The 16,122-nt window shown below is 49.1% G+C and overlaps 1 protein-coding gene across 10 annotated transcripts in view; it reads right to left on the bottom strand.

The window, feature by feature from the left end:
• The window catches only part of MPRIP (myosin phosphatase Rho interacting protein), a 145,482-nt gene extending 129,656 nt beyond the window's left edge, over positions 1-15,826 (bottom strand). For all 10 annotated transcript variants that reach the window (XM_082706826.1, XM_082706831.1, XM_082706832.1 and 7 more), the window contains exon 1: positions 15,565-15,826. In XM_082706826.1, the coding sequence (XP_082562952.1) occupies positions 15,565-15,687 (123 nt within the window). In that variant the 5' untranslated portion in view covers positions 15,688-15,826. The remainder of the gene's footprint in view (positions 1-15,564) is intronic.
• Positions 15,827-16,122: the final 296 nt, after the last annotated feature.

The following is a 16,122-nucleotide window of genomic DNA, read 5'->3' as shown; positions in this document are numbered from 1 at the left end:
TGCAGTCAAATGATGAGTGACCTTTCATGACTGCTCTCTTTCTTTAGTATGATGCTTTCAAGATTTAGCCACACTGTAGTATGTGTGTGTCTTTTTTCTTTTTTTAAGATTTTTAAAAATTTATTTATTTATTTGACAGACAGAGATCACAAGTAGGCAGAGAGGCAGGAGGAGGAAGCAGGCTCCCCACTGAGCAGGGAGCCCGACATGGGGCTCGATCCCAGGACCTTGGGATCATGACCTGAGCCGAAGGCAGAGGCTTTAACCCAGGCGCCCGTATGTGTGTGTCTTTTATTCCTTTTTATGGCCAAGTAATATTCCATTTATGAACAGACCACATTTTGTTTATCTACTCATCTGCTGTTGGACACTGGAGTCATTTCTACCTTTTCGCGGCTGTGAACATTTGGTGAGTTTTTCAACCTTTTTAAAGAAAGAGCAAAGAGGTAAACACCACTTATCAATGTAAAGTCTGGACAATGAACTCTTCAAAAGCCACAAAAAAAAAAAAAAAAAAAAGGGAAACCGGTTGAAGGAGGTGTTGTAAGGGGGTTCCCGAGAGGCTCCCAGTAAGGACATTCGGGGGCAGGCAGCACTAGTTACACAGACCAAATCTCAAGCTGAAAACATCTCAAAGGAAACAGACATAGGCCTTTTCATAAAGCCTTTCCACACGGATGAGGAAAGAAAGGAGTATGTGAAAAATATTTTCTTTAACACATGCCATAAAAAATAAAGTCATAACAAAGACTGTGGTATACCTAAAAGAAGATCTGAGTAACTCCCTGATTTAACACTAAAGACATCAAAATACCTGTACAGTCACTGAACTGAAGGGGCAGGACCTGGTTGAGGAGCACTGTAGTCTTAAAAAGAAGAGGTAATCTTCCTGATGAAAACTTTGAGGGTTGATCCAAATTTCTTCTTAAAAATAAAATGTAGTGAAGGGTGCCTGGATGGCTCAGTTGGCTAGCATCTGACTTTGACTCAGGTCATTATCTCAGGGTTCTGGAATGGAGCCCCACATTGGGCTCCCCACTCAGCAGGAGTCTGCTTCTCTCTCTCCCTCTGCCCCATTTCTGCTCATGCTCTGTCTCAAATAATAAAATATTTATAAATAAATGAATAAATAAATAAATAAAATCTGAACAATCCCAGTTGTGTCACACAGACCTCTGGAGCCTCCAAGATTCCTCTGGATCCCCTCCCCACCCTCTAAGGACACAAGGCCCAACCATCAACTCTGAAATCAAGGAACCCAAACCTCCCTCTCCACCCTGACTTCTGACCCAAGCCCCAGCCCTGCATCTCCAGGGAAAAAGGGAATGTCACCTGGGCACTGCTATGCTTCCTTCCAACTCACATGTCCAAAGCTCCTGGTCAGGAATGGGGATGGGGCCCTGAATTACTGAGCACCGCTAAGTGAACAGATGAAAGATCAGGAGTATCTTGCCTTCTGGCCACAAAGCTAGTCAGTGACAGAGTGCTAAGGAGACCTGCTGCTAGACCGTCTGTTAGTCCTTGGCTGCCCCTCACTCCCGAATCAGAACCCAGCCCTGTTGCTAGTCTAGTTTCCAAGCTAAAACATTCCAGGCACCTCTGGCCCATCACTACCAGGAGCTACAGACTGCGGTGGTGGAATGTAAGGGCAAAGCGACCTCCTTCTCTAAGCCTCAGATGCCTGTCTATGCACTCAGAATATAACCTACCCCATACTCTTTACCTTGAGTCGTGACCACATGCTGTGTATCTGCATTTCATTCATTCTTTGGAGACCCAGCCCTTGGCGGCAGGACATAAGGGTGAGCCAGTCCTGGAGTGTGCCTGCTGCTATAGAGAGCAGGCACTTGTCCCCAGTGGTCCCCTTATCAAAGGGCAGAAGCCCTTTGCACGTCTGACACCTCACTCCAAGAGGGCTGCCTCTGGCCCCCGCCCGGATTCCGCACCTGCATCAGCTCCATCATGACAGGAGTCCTCCCTGCCTCTCCTATCATGGCCTTCCAGCAAATGGTCCAACTTGAACTAGACCAATGATTTTCAAAGTACAGCCCTTGGGACCCTTTTGGGGGTTCACGAGCCAAAACTACTTTATGCAGTCTTCATTTCCATTCCACACTCTCATGCTTTCCCTAGTGTAGAGCAGGATTTGCTAGAAGCTATGTGACATGACATCACAACGAGTGCAGAAGACAGCAGAATCCCTCTGTCTTTCATGATGACAGATGTTATGGAGATTTTCAAAAAGGTAAAATAGTATGGCTCTTCTTAGCAGATTTATTTTTGTTCTGGAAAAATCATTTTCCAGAATATACCTGTTATTTATGTGAACATGTAATAGGTTTCTTTTATTTTTAAATAGATTAATAAATTTCTTTTTTTTTTAATTTATTATTTGACAGACAGAGATCACAAGTAGGCAGAGAGGCAGGCAGAGAGAGAGAGGAGAAAGCAGGCTCCCCGCTGAGCAGAGAGCCTGATGCGGGGCTCGATCCCAGGACCCTGGGATCATGACCTGAGCCAAAGGCAGAGGCTTAACCTACTGAGCCACCCAGGTGTCCCAGATTAATAAATTTCTAAACATTTCTCAGTTTTAATTTCTAACACAACAAACACTACAAATGTAATCCATATAAACAAAAGCCCGTTGAGGGCCTCAATAATCAAGAGCATAAAGGAGTCCCCAAAACAAAAAGTTTGAGAACCACTGACCTAGCCAATCATCCCAGCACCACCTCTGCAAATTGTCAGGTCAGTGACTGGCCCGTCCTGCCCACACACCCCAGCTTCCCTCAGAACTCTGCTCATGCTGTCACTCTGGCTCTCCATCAGCCCAAACACAAAGGAGCCTTCAGGTCCATCTCCAAATCTCTACTCAGACTCCTCTCTCCTCCACAGCACTACCTTAAAAGGCTGCCTATCCCCCACCAGACTTACCACAGTGGCTGTACTACATACAGCACATCTGGAAATGGAATGACTCCCGCATGCACCAGGCAGGGAACCCTTCCTCAGGGTGAGGCAAAGCTCTGCTGAGGAGGGGAGGCCTGGAGAGGGGGCTGGGTTCCACACATGCAACACCCACTATGGGTCCCTGGAGGCAGGCCACTGAGGGAGGCTGAAACACGGGGACGATCATGCACCTAGAGTGTTCCTTAGGAACCCTGTATGTAGACTGTACACAGATGTGACTTCCGTTCTTTTGCACACATCAAATATTTCATTCTATTAAAAAATATTCACATGGGGGTCAGGATAAATCAGTGATATTCAACCCATGAAGACAAAGGGAGCTGGTGCTTCAGGGGCCACGGCAGAGTGTTGGGTGGGGCGGAGCTGGGGGGGGCAGTGTCTCACAGGTGGCACCATCCTCTCCTCCCATCCCTCAACATATGTGAATTCCATGTTCTGTTTCAAGGAGCTCTGTGCTCTACTCCTAAAAAGATAAAGTTTGAAAACTGGTATCAGAGTAGTGAACAGGCCAGATCATCTTTTTTCCCTCTAAGTGACCCCAACATCTTTTAGAGGCCCAACAGCTGCAGCTCCTCATGCATCACACCACTGGAGCACCCCAGTGTCTCCCTACATTGTGTGGCTTTTGACTCCTCTGCTCCCTCAGACCTCCTCCCACCAATACGAAAGCCCCCACTTAGCTCCTTCCTGGCAGCTCCACTCATCTTCCGGTTAGACAGAAACGAGGGATTGAAGCTCAAAGTGGCTCAGCCACCCCTGTGCCCGGGCACAGCGCCTCTACTGCCACCTCAAAGCTGCACACTGTGCTTATAAGCCTAAGGGTTGCCCGTAGCCCAGTTCTCCACCCTGGAGTCCTACAAATGAGGAGCTCAGGTCTGGGCACCGCCATGGCTTGATGTGCTGATTTGAAACACGGCTCACTAACAGAACAACCACTGGACCTGGATATTCCACTTCTAGGTCTCTACCCAGAACTCAAAGTAAATGTTCAAATAAAATGTGTATGTGAACGTTCATAGCAGCACTATTCACAACAGCCAAAATGTGGAAATAGCATCCAACTGCAGATGAACAGATAATGTAAATGTGCTATGCCATAGACTGGAATATTATTCAGCCATTAAAACAACCAACGAGGTACTAATCCATGCTACCACTGGATGAACTCTGAAAACACACTAAAGAAGCCAGACTAAATGCTACATATTCTAGCTCCATTTTAATGAAACTTCCAGCATAGATAAAGCTGTAAGGACAGGAAAGCAAACTGGTGGTTGCTGAGGACTGGGAGTAGGGAGTCACAGCCCAATAGTTATGGGTATTCCTTCAGGATGATAAAATGTCTTTTTTTTTTTTTAAAGATTTTATTTATTTATTTCACAGACAGAGATCACAAGTAGGCAGAGAGGCAGGCAGAGAGAGAGAGAAAGGAGGAAGCAGGCTCCCTGCTAAGCAGAGAGCCCGATGCAGGGCTCGATCCCAGGACTCTGGGATCATGACCTGAGCCGAAGGCAGAGGCTTTAACCCACTAAGCCACCCAGGCACCCCAATGAAATGTCTTAAACTATAGACCGGTCATGTTTGCACAACACTACGAATGTGATGAATGCAATGGAATTACACACTCTAAAATGGTTAATTTCATGTTCTGTGGATTTCACCTTAAAAAAAAAAAAAAAAAGGCCACAAAACCCCCAAACCAAACCCACATGCAGAGCTCCCTAGATCCCAGGCACAGAGAGGGTGAGGGCACACAGCTGATAGCCTGCTCTCCATCCTCCCCTCCACACTTCCCTGCTCAGCCGCCCATGCACCCACCCTGTGCACACACAAACACACACACGCCCTGCAAGCCCAAACTATGCACAGGGCTCCTCCCGGGGCTGCAACAGCTGGAGGAAGAGGGCGAAAGTGACATTTTAAAAAAGTCTCTTCCCTGTTTGGTCTTGACAAGGAGCCCATGGCCGCGGGATTTTTGGAACATGACGCCATTCGTGGCAAAGGGAGGAATGCTAGAGAATGCGTGGGGACACATTTCTGGGGCTTCGCAGGAAAACTTTGTAGGAAAAAGTCTCACCCTCTCCCTCAAAAAGCAGTGCCTCCCATTAAGAAACAGGTAGGATGGGAAGGTGCCATGGGAAGGAAAAAAGAGACAGGAAAGCTTAAGTTCAGTTCAGGCCTCGTCCTCTCGCCCCACCCTTCCCAGCACAAACTCACCCTTCCCGCAGGACAGACCCTGGCTCCTGGACAAGAGGGCCACACACAGCCAGAAATCTAATGTTCGGGAGGCCCACCTGCCACACTCAGGACAGGACGCAAAAGAGTGGGAGGAGAACTTGTGTCAGACTGGGTTTGCATCCAGCTCTTCCACTTACAGTATTGCCCTTGGGCAAGCTACAGTGCCACTTCACAGCTCAGCTTTCTTATCTCTCCACCTCATAAGGCCACTGTGAATGTAAATGAGTTAACAGCGGCAATTACTGCTAGCTACAAATGCCACAGCCGCCACAATAAACAATCCCTGAGTACGTCAATGGCTCCTTCACCTTCGATTTAAGTATAGGAAAACCTCCACATCACAGGAGGCTGCATGACCACCCTAGCTGGTCCAGATCCCCCGAAAAGGACCCTTAAGCTCATAGGCAGTGGGTTTCGAGGCAGGAAACAGGGACAAAGAGTCAGCAGGCTGTTAGCGGAGATGGCATCTACCTGTTTCAAGAGCTGTCTGCAGGCTTTAGCTAGGAACCACTTCTACCTGTTTAGACCCTAGACAACGGTCTCCTTGGCGAAAGGCTCCCCTCCCTGGAAGCATGTGGGACCTGTAAAGCCTGGGGATAAGCGGGGAGACTGGAAGGAGGAACCTGCTGGCTGAGGTGAATGAATCAACTTGGGGGACCAAAGGGTCAGGACATGCCTTCTCTTAATCCTCTCCTACTTTACTGATGACAATTCAGACACTTCCGTGCAAAGTGACTTCTGGAATCAGGATCTGCCACTGCCATTCACAGGACCTGCACTAGGTACTTCTTGGAGCTTGGCAGGGGCTCAGAGGTGGCTGCTGTGCCGACCACTGCCCTCTGGAGCAGCCCACGGCCTCTAAGGGTAAGTCGTAGGCTAATGGCATCTGGCCTCTTCACTTTCAGATCCTCTTCAAATTCTTAAAACCAGTTTCATCTTATTTTTTAAAAAACCCAAACACAAAAAAATAGTTCAATCTTTATACTTAAACATGTTCTGAAAGTCAAACCGACCATGGCCTTTCTGATCCCAAGGGGCTACGGTGAGGAAGTTGCTAGGGCGGGGCCAAGCAGCTCAGCAGGAGAGGAGGCAGCCTGGGCTTTTGTTCTGTGGGTGTGGAGGTAGACAAGAAATGGAGCTAGGGGCTCAGCTGTCCCACAGAACCAGGGAGGGGGCGCCCTATGTTGGGGAAAACGAACCCCAATTCCTGAGCGCCCCCCAGGTGGCCCACCATTTACAGATCCGGCACCCGCCATTCCTGCACCATCTTCGCCACCATCACAGGCACCCACGACACGGGCATTTTATAGTCCCCAGTTTCCAGAAGAGGGACACAGACGCTGAAACTCTTAAGTGACCTGCTCCATCAGCATAAAAACAGAGCCAGGATGTGAACCCACAGGCTGAAAGCCCCCGGTGTCGACCATTCCATTCCCTTACATGAGCACATGAAGTGAAAAGTGGGACTGTGTCAGATTTCTAGGTCAGAGCAGGTCCCCAAGTGGAAGACAAATGAACGCCCCAATCCCACTGAGTCCTGAGGCTCCCCACACCCCAGGTCACTCACCAACCCCAGAGCAGAGAAGCTCTGGATGTGGCACCTGGAGACCCAAGAGATGTGGACTCTTTCTCTGGTTCAACTGGGACTCCCAGAAGTTGCTCCCCCGTCCTTTGGCCCCTTTAGCTACTGGCCAGGACCGTTCGGAGGTAAGACACTGTCAGAAGGGGTGCCATACAGCCTCCCTGGTCCGTCGGATAAAAGCAGTGCTTTAGGACCTACAGAGATCAAGGACACAATTACTTCCTGATTCTGAATTCCTTAGGGGAAAAGCAGTGCTTCCTGTTTAGGGCTGTGCCAAAGGTGTGGTCACTGCCAAAGGCCAGTAGTCTGTTGAGGGACATGGGGCCCCTAAGGCTGAGAAGATTTTAGATTTTAGGGCCTACATGATGACCTGTGAAATGTCCTGCCCCACTACCATCCCCACATATACCCCCATGCACCCCTGCTACTAAGGAATCCATTCTCAGGGCAAGGCCCTGTTTCTGATAGCAAAGGTTAACACTTTCAATTTATCAGACACAGGGAGGTCAAAGAGAACTTTGGAAAAACCCGCATTGGCCTTCCTGTGACCGAGGCAGGTCACTGAACTGGGTCTCAGCGGCTCCATCTGTTAATTGAGGACAACCCCTCACCTGCTTAATTACTGGGAGGGGTATCACCCAGCCCTGCAGGCCCCTCCTCCCAGGGCTAGGAAGCTGACGTCCATTACACAGCTTTGATTTTGTTTGCAATAGCCCAGCCTCCTACAGTAACAGTACTAGGTGAACAAGTCCCAGCTGCCTTCCCAAGAGGAGGGAAGACAGACTTCCGGTCTCACAAAGGCTGGCACGGAACGGTGTGGAACTAGGGCAGATCAGTGACCTCGGACAGGCAGTCCCAGCTCCCTGAACCTCCACCACCCCTTACTACAGGGCACATGCTGCCACCAGCCCTCCCCAGCTGCCAAGAGCAGAACGAGACAGATCATGGCACACAGCACGTGACGCAGCACAATGGAGGCTCTGGAGGATTCGACGCGCCCATCTGCTCACTCTTGCTACAAGCTGCCCCAGAGATGGGTCAGGCCACCACCCAGCACAGGGTGCAGACGCCAAGCTGAGCATGAGGGCAGAAAGGGTTACAGGCTCCAGGCAAAAAAGCAGGCTGTGGTTTCATGTGAACTAGGATGACCCTGATGGAGAAAACCAGCAAGTGGTTTGGAAGATTCCGGTTCCAGTCTCCAGAGACAAAATGCCAGCGAATCAACCCACTGGCTCTCTTGCCCCCAAAGGAAGTGATAATATAAAGGGAGCGGTGGGGCTGGGCACTCAGGGCTTCCATGCCAGGGCAGCCGGGAAATCGTCCTCGGATCGTCTCACAGAACTCTACACTGCTAAAACTGGAGGAACCACAAAGTCTGAGGCAGGTTTCCAACCTGTCCCCCTGGCCTTCAGAGATGACTGGGAGTCCCATGGGCAGAAAGCAGAGGTGGCTGAGAGGCCAAGTTCCAGGCTCCAACCTCATGTTACCCAGAACGGTGTCACTTTTTCAGTTTCAGACATGGCATTTTGACATTCTTCAAGGGAAGGCTAAATGATTTAGTTCAAGTCTGAAAACTACTGACCTGGTCCAATTGTGGCATTTCAAATGGGAAAGGGAGGCCCGGAGTGTGAATAGCCAAGCATAAAGGAAAAGCCGGTTTTCTCAGGTTAAATGCTTCTAAATTAGCAGCCAGGGCTCTTCACTGGCTCTTGTGCCTCCTTCCCCCCCAGTCTGAGGATGCTGGCAGTAGGATGCTACCTCTTTCTCATCTCTTTTCCCTGGTTGCAAGGCTCTCTTCTTTCTTTCAAGACTAAATGGCAGCTTGGGAACAATTTAAAGATAAACATTCCCAGTCAAATTTCTTTATTTCGGCTAAACAGCATCAGGGTTCTAGTAATCAGGAAACAGCCCAAACAAAGGCTATTCCCCACACGACAGGCCATCAGCGCGCTTCCTGGAATATTAATTACCACAAAGGGAGTTTTACTAACCTCCACAGGCCTAGCCAGCACCTTCCATCCATTCCATTAGTAGACCACTCCCTGTAAACAGAATGGGGGCACCAGCTTTATAGGTGGAAAACCAAGACTCAGAGAACATAAGTGACCTTCCTGGGTCACCCTACATGTCTGTGCCAAGAATAGAACATAGGTCTTCGATTGTAGTCCTTCTGTGTGGCAAAGGAAAAAGAACTCGGAAAGAAAGGTCAAGTAGCAGGCTAGAACACAGGGAAAAAAAGCAGCTCGAATACAGCTGCAAAACACTCCCAAACACAAAGGGCTGTGTCAGAATGCAGTCACCGCAGCCAGCAACGTGCCTGGAGGGGGCACGCCAGCCTGCCCCCCCAAGCTCTCACTGGCTCCCTCCAGGACAGGCTCTGCCCGCACCCTCCTTCCTCCTCCTTCTAGAAGGGGAGTGGGGATCAGAGCCGCAGAGTCCTCAAGTGCCACTAAAAGGAGTCCGCAAGATGTGACGTTCAAAGAAAGAAGTCCCAAAAGTTGGCAAGAGACACCAAGCAGAGGACACAAACAGGAATAACAGCAGGAGAGAACCATTCCGGGAATCCTCAGAACACAGGCTGTCTGCACGACACCCCCAAGAGGGAGGAAAAACCCTCAAGCACAGCCTTTCCACTCAGCACTCCCCCCACGAGGGTCTCAAAGACCCCTCGGTGGGCCAGGCTGCTGCAGCTGGAGCAACCCTGTCCCACACGGTGGCTCCTGAGCTCCCAGAGAGTGGCCAGACAGCCTGAAACGAAAGGTGCCGTAAAGGTAAAATAGTAACTTCTTTACATGTTGAAATGGTATTTTGGATATGTGAGGTTGAACAAGATATAATTAAAACTTATTTCATCTATTTCTTTTTACTTTTCTAATGTAGCAAGTAGGTGATTTTTAATTACATATGTGGGTCACGTTATAGTCCTACTGTACAGGGCTGGTCTAACCCACAGGCCAAATCTAGCCCCAGGATTTTTTTTTTAAGGTCCTAAAAGCAAGGACAGTTTTTATGTTTCTACGTGATTATGTAAGTACCTTCACGAACTCCTGGATTTTGGCCTACAAACCCTAAAGCTTTTACGATCTGGCCCTTTAAGAAAGAACTGGTCAATCCCCTGGTCTAGACTGTAAAAACAATCAGATATTCACTCTAATGGCACCAGGAGCAGAGGGCAGTTTTGGGATGCGTATGTGTGTGAGTGATTCTTGCACACTCATTTTTAAAAATTGAGGTAGGAGTCCCATGGCATAAAATTAACCATTTTAAAGTGAACAAGTCAATGATGGTTAGTATATTCACAGTGTTACACAACTAGCTTCTCTACCTAGTTTTTAGACATCTCATCACCCCCTCAAAGAAAACCCCGATCTCATTTGCAGGAACTTCTCCCGCACCCCTAAAAACCCTGGTAATCACTAATCTGCCTTCCATTTCCATGGCTCTACCTATTCTGGACATTTCACATAAAAGCAACCGTACAATGCGTCATCTCTGTGCCTGATTCTTTCACTTAACATGTGTCTGAGGTTCCGTCATATTGTAGGATGGTCGGTACTTCATTCCTCTTTTTCTAAGTGAGTATTCTGTGATATGGATATACCACAGTCTGTTTATTCATTCATCCACTGATGGCTATTTGGGTTGCTGCTACCTTTTGGCTATTATGAATAGTACTATTACAGATATGCACAAATATGCTTGTTTGAATACTTGTTCCCAATTATTTTGGATATACATAAGGAGTGGAATTACTGGGTCATATGGTAATTCTTTTGAAGAAATGCCAAACTGTTTTCCACAGTGGCTGCACCATTTTCCATTGCCATGAGCAATGTGTGAGGGTTCTAATTTCTCCACATCCACATCAACACTTACGACCTTCCCTTTTTTAAAACAACCCTTCTAGAGGGTGTGAAGTAAATAACTCACCCTCATCTTTATCTGCACTTCCCTAATGACAAATGATACTGACCATCTTTTCCTGTGCTTGTTGGCCGTTTGTAAGGTCTGGGATTTCTGACATAGCCCCTGCCAAACCATCCACCAATGTGCACATAAATTATAAATCTCAAAGGGGTGGGCATGAAATCTGCCCACTGCTTATGGGATAAATGTCAAGTGAAGTAAAGAACTTCCACGCCCTAGACCTTCTAAGAGGGTCACAGGGAAAGTAAAGGGAAAGTCGATGAAATGATTCACAGAAACCAAGTCCTGACCCACCCACCTCTGTGCCTGGGACTCTCACCCCAAGACCCCAAGCAGCCCTAGCAGTGGAGAGCCGCACAGCGAGGGGCACAATTAGACCAAGAGGTCTGAGAGGAGATGCAGGAAGACTAGAAGAGCCCTGCAGAAACCAAGACCAAACTCCTCATTCTTCAGATGGGAAAATCAAGGCCTGAGGAGAGAGAACAACCCAGCCAAGATCCCACAACAGAATAGCAGTAGAAGGAACTAGAACTTAAGTTCAGATGCAGTGACTCCTTCCACAAAAGACATATCTAAAGTCCTATAAGTTGGCAGGAGGATGACATATCACGGGAGTAATTCCTACCACGAACCCCAGAAACCCACACTGAAGATGGGATGAGGACCTGGGAGCCAAAAACCCTGGGCTCCAGACCTGCTCCCACTGACTGCCAACCCCTGATTCACCTCCCTTCCCCATCTGCTCCCCCTCATTTCACTCTATGTGGCCTCCTGAGTGATTGACTACACTGACTCCCATGACTTCAGAATTCCTACCGCTCCCACACCCCTCACCTAGCTCTAACCACCTGCTTGCCTGAGCCAGTGATTCCACCTAAGGACCAAACTAAACCTCCAACTCCACGGGGTCAAAGTCACTGTATTAATTTTGTCTCCTCCCCACTCCATAAACCTACTCCTTATCTGTTATTCTCAGTCTTTGCTGAAGGTACCCAGGTCTCCTCAATCCCCACCTCCAAGCAACCACCAATACCCTGTCCTTAGTGTCTCATGACTCCTTCCATCCTGGCCAACAGTGACCTGGAGAAGACCTTTACTATCATTTACCTGGACTATCTTAGAGCTTCTAGTTTTATGCCAAATTTATTTTTCTAAGACAAAACTCTGATGCGTTAGAAAGTTAATCATAAAAAGAACTACAAGGGAATTACAAAAGTGAGGGAATAGTTTATAATCTTGAAAAAAACACCTTCATAAGCATTAGATTAAAACTACAAACTAAAAAAGAAACATGGAAATTTAACTGCATTCTTTTTTAAAACTACCATATGAAAAAGAAATGACCATACATAACATTAGAATGGACACCGTGGGAGAAACTATGCACAATATAGGACAGGTTCAGATTGAGATCTAGAGCAGGGGTCAGCAAACTGGAGCATACAGGCCAAACCCTACCAGCTGCCTGTCTCTGTAACTCTGTAAATACGGTTTTCTCAAAAACAGCTACACTCATAAGTTTACGTATTGTCTAAAGTGGCTTTGCACGATGGCTTTTACGCTACAATGGCAAAGTTGTGTAGCTGCCACAAAGATCATATGGCCCACATGGCTGAAATATTTACTATCTGGCCTTTTAGGGAGAAAGTTGGTGGACGCCTGACCTAGAGTGTAGACGGAAAGCTCCTACAGACCAGCTGGAGTCAGGGCGGGGGTGAAAGAAATTAACCCAACAGAAAAACAGGCACACAGTATGAATGGGCAGTCCACACAAGAAACAAAACATATACCATAAATATTGTAAAAAGAGGCTTAGCCTCATTGGTAATTAGGAAAATTATTAAAGAATTAAATCATCTGATAATATCCAATCCTGGCAATGCTATGACACAGCCTTTTTTGGAAGGCAATTTAGTGATATCTGTAAAAAAAAATTCAATGTGCTTAATGTTAACCCAGCCATTCTATTTTTAACTATCTGCCCCCAGAGAAATACTTGCATTTGTGCACGCACACACTCACCCAAAAGCATTTAGAAAACTGTTCGCTGAAGCATTCGCTGTTTGTAACAGCAGTACCCAGAAGTAACCTTGCTGTCCATCAATAAGGGAATGGTTAAATGGTACATCCCCGATGGCACTATTTGGAATAGGTATATGTCGCACCATGAAAAGAGCTGTAAGACATATCATTAAGCAGGAAAAAAATATGCTGCAGAGCAAATACAAATATAGTTTGGGTTAAGTAAAGGTTTTAACTGTGTATTCGAGTCCATACGCATGTAGAGAAATGCACAGGACTGAAGGATACACGCCTTAAAGAGGGGGTGGCCTCAATGATTGCTGATCTATCTTCCAGCTTTGAAGGGCTAAAATAAGCTCAGGGCAGGGAGGGGTAGCAGGAAGCAGGGCCTTGGGGGAGAGTGATGGGAACCAATTGGCTGAGGTTTTCTAATGGAGCCAGAGGATGAAGAGTAAGGCTGGGGGAGGCCGGATGCAGAGAGCAGCAGCTAAAGCTGTTGGCAACAGCCCTGAGTCTCCCTCCTTCTCTTTTCAAGAGCAGTTTCTTCCTGAAAGATCCCAGGAGGTAGAGGGCTGGCCTAATCTCTCCCAGCACAAATAACCCCACTCATTATTTCAGAAACTACCATCCCAGTTGTGCCCTGAAGGACTCAAGCCTGTTTAAAATCCACAATTCAAATGTGAATAAAGTTGAAGAGTAAAGTGCTTTAAATCTGCAACACTCTCTTGATCCAATTAATAATCAGCAGATTTTTTTAAAGAAAATTTAACAGATCCGACTCAAATATGGAGATGCCATTTGTTTATCTAAGCCTAAGAATCAGAAAACGGTTCTTATGAGGTGTAAATATCCAATCTACCAATTTTAGCAGTTGCCTGGAATAACCGGGAAACTCAGAACAACGCTTGCCAAGCCCATAAACTTCCTATATCCAAGTTTACCATTCTGTGGGTGATTTTGTTTGTTTGTTAAATTGTAAGAGAAAAGTTTAATAAGATACCAGTCCTTGCTTTTCAAAGGGTGAGAGAGGTAAACCAGAAAAGGAAAAGAAACTATATAAAGGCAAAGCAACTTACTCAAGGTCACACAGCTGAAAGTGACAGTGAAGACAAAAGACCTCCTGACTCCTGGTCCAAGGCCCTCATCACCACATAAACTGCCCCCCACCCCAAGGCATCCAGTTGAACAGAGAGAGTGTCCCTGAAAAGCCCAACCCAGAACACTTCAAGTTCTACTCTTCCCAAACTGACCTGGTCCTTCATCCCAAAAATCTGTGACTGTAGCCTCAAGTGTTCGGTTAAGCTTTTGGTTTTAGATGAAAGGAGTTTTTTTTCTTGGGTGTTGGAATTCTGATCTCAGGGAAAGACACCATGTCTCGTGCCATAACCCCTGCCCTGCCAACCTACTCTGGTCTGCCATGTAAACAATTCAAATCCTGTACTTAAGTAGCATTAAAAACAGCGGGGCCTACAGTTCAAAGCAATGTTTTCCATCTAAGGGGTTCTTCTGCAAAAGGAGTGGCCACAACTAGGTCACACTGGACTGGAATGTGAAGGGAGCTCCCCTGGTCTCATGGTGTGGGGTGGGGGGGCAACCACGCTCTGAAGAAGACTGAGACTGGGGGAGAGGAAAGGAGGGGCCACAGACACATCCCAAGTGGTGGTAGACAAGGCTTGTTCAGGAAATCCAAGGAATCAGCATAGCCCAAGGGCCTGCAAGTGTTCCAGATAATCCTTGGGATCCTGAGGATTCTCTGGAATACTGGGGGCTCAGGGAGCAACCAGTACAGAGGTTCCCAAAGGGCAGTGGGGACTGCAGTCCAACTTCTTAGGGAGCTGTTAACAATATAAATTCCTTCATCTCCTGTATCACTCCAGGAATGGGGCCCCAGGACTCTGTATTTTTAGCCTGTGACTCTGATGCAGGTTTGGGAGCTACTAAACTAGTCCAAAGCGCTCATATGACAGATAAGGCCAGGAGAAGTGAACACACTTTCCCAAAGGCCCGCAGGTCTTATTCCTTACCAAGCGACCAGAGAGCTGGGAGAAAGGGTGGGGAGAACAGCCCCCATCTCTCCCAGCAACAAAAAGGCCTCCAGGTTAAGTTCAAGAGCAAGACCCTCCTCCCCCCACTTCAGGACCATTCCCCTCTCCCATCACTGACAGTGACAATGATTTGGAAAACGCCGCCGGGTCTGTCGAGAGGGAAGCCCACAGTCCACCCAGACAATCCTGCTCCCTTGGCCATTCTGGGTGGACAAGTCTAAGTCGGGTCCTAAAACGGACTCTATGGGGGGTACTGCGAAGCAGCAAGCAATCCCCAAGCGCTTTGTTCCTCCTAAGAAAAACCAGGCATTTTTGAGTCACCCAAAAAGCATGAATCACACGGCAGGGCTATGGGAACGGGAAAGGATGTTATTTTTCGGCATACTTGAGGATTTTCCCTTTGTCCCGGCTCTATCAATACACTTCCCGCTCCCCCCCCCCATCTCCATCCTCACTACCCTCCCCAGGACTCACGTACATTTTTTCTGCTCCGTTTTTATTTTCCCTGGGAGCCTTCAGAGGCACCCCCACCCCCGCCCGCCTCGGGAACTGGATAACGTCCGCTCTCCTCTCCACAGCAGGACGGTGGTCTCACGGGCGTCAGAACTGGGGGGACGCGGCCAGCGCCCCGGGAGAGGCACTCTTGCCCTACTCGGACGACGGCTTGCAACACCTAGCGGGGCGACTGCGCGCCGGGAAACTTCCAGCCCGAGGGGGCCGCCGGGGGTCGGGACCCGGGTCTCCACCTCCCGATCGGCCCCAGGACCCCCGCCCGCTCACCTGCGTCAAGTCCTCGTCGTTGAGGAGATGCGATTCGCGGGGCTTAAAGCAGTTCTGACACTTGCTCTTGTTGAAGATGTTGGCCTGGAATTTCCTGCACGGGTTCTCCTTGGCCGCCGACATGGTCGGCGCCGCAGCGGCACAGGCCCGGCGGCCCGGCCCGGCCCGGCGCGCGCTCCGCGGCGGACGGCGGACGGCGGCTGGCGGGCGGGCGGCGGCACCATGCACGGCGGGCCCGGGGCGGGCTCAAGCCGGGCTCAGCGCGGACGCCGCGGCATGCCCCCGCCGGCCGGCCGCCTCACAGCCGGGCCGCGGACGCAGGCCCGGCCGCGGCCAGAGCGCGCCCCCGGCGGTCAGGGCGGCCTCACGGACGCCGGGATGCGGGCCGGGCCTCTCCTCGCACGACGGAGCGGCGCTGCACGGCGCGCCGGGGCACCTCGGCGCCGAGCCCCGCGCCCGGGCCCTCACACAGCGCGCGGTCCCCGCCGCCCGCCCGCACAGCCGCCGACCGGCCGCCGCGGGCCCATGGACGCGGCCTCCCGGGCCCGCTGCCTCCCC

The sequence above is a fragment of the Mustela nivalis genome (assembly GCF_964662115.1).
Source record: "Mustela nivalis genome assembly, chromosome: 17".
Classification (NCBI taxonomy): Eukaryota; Metazoa; Chordata; class Mammalia; order Carnivora; family Mustelidae; genus Mustela; species Mustela nivalis.
Note: the sequence above shows the minus strand (reverse complement) of the source record. Positions and strands in the feature narration are given on the sequence as shown.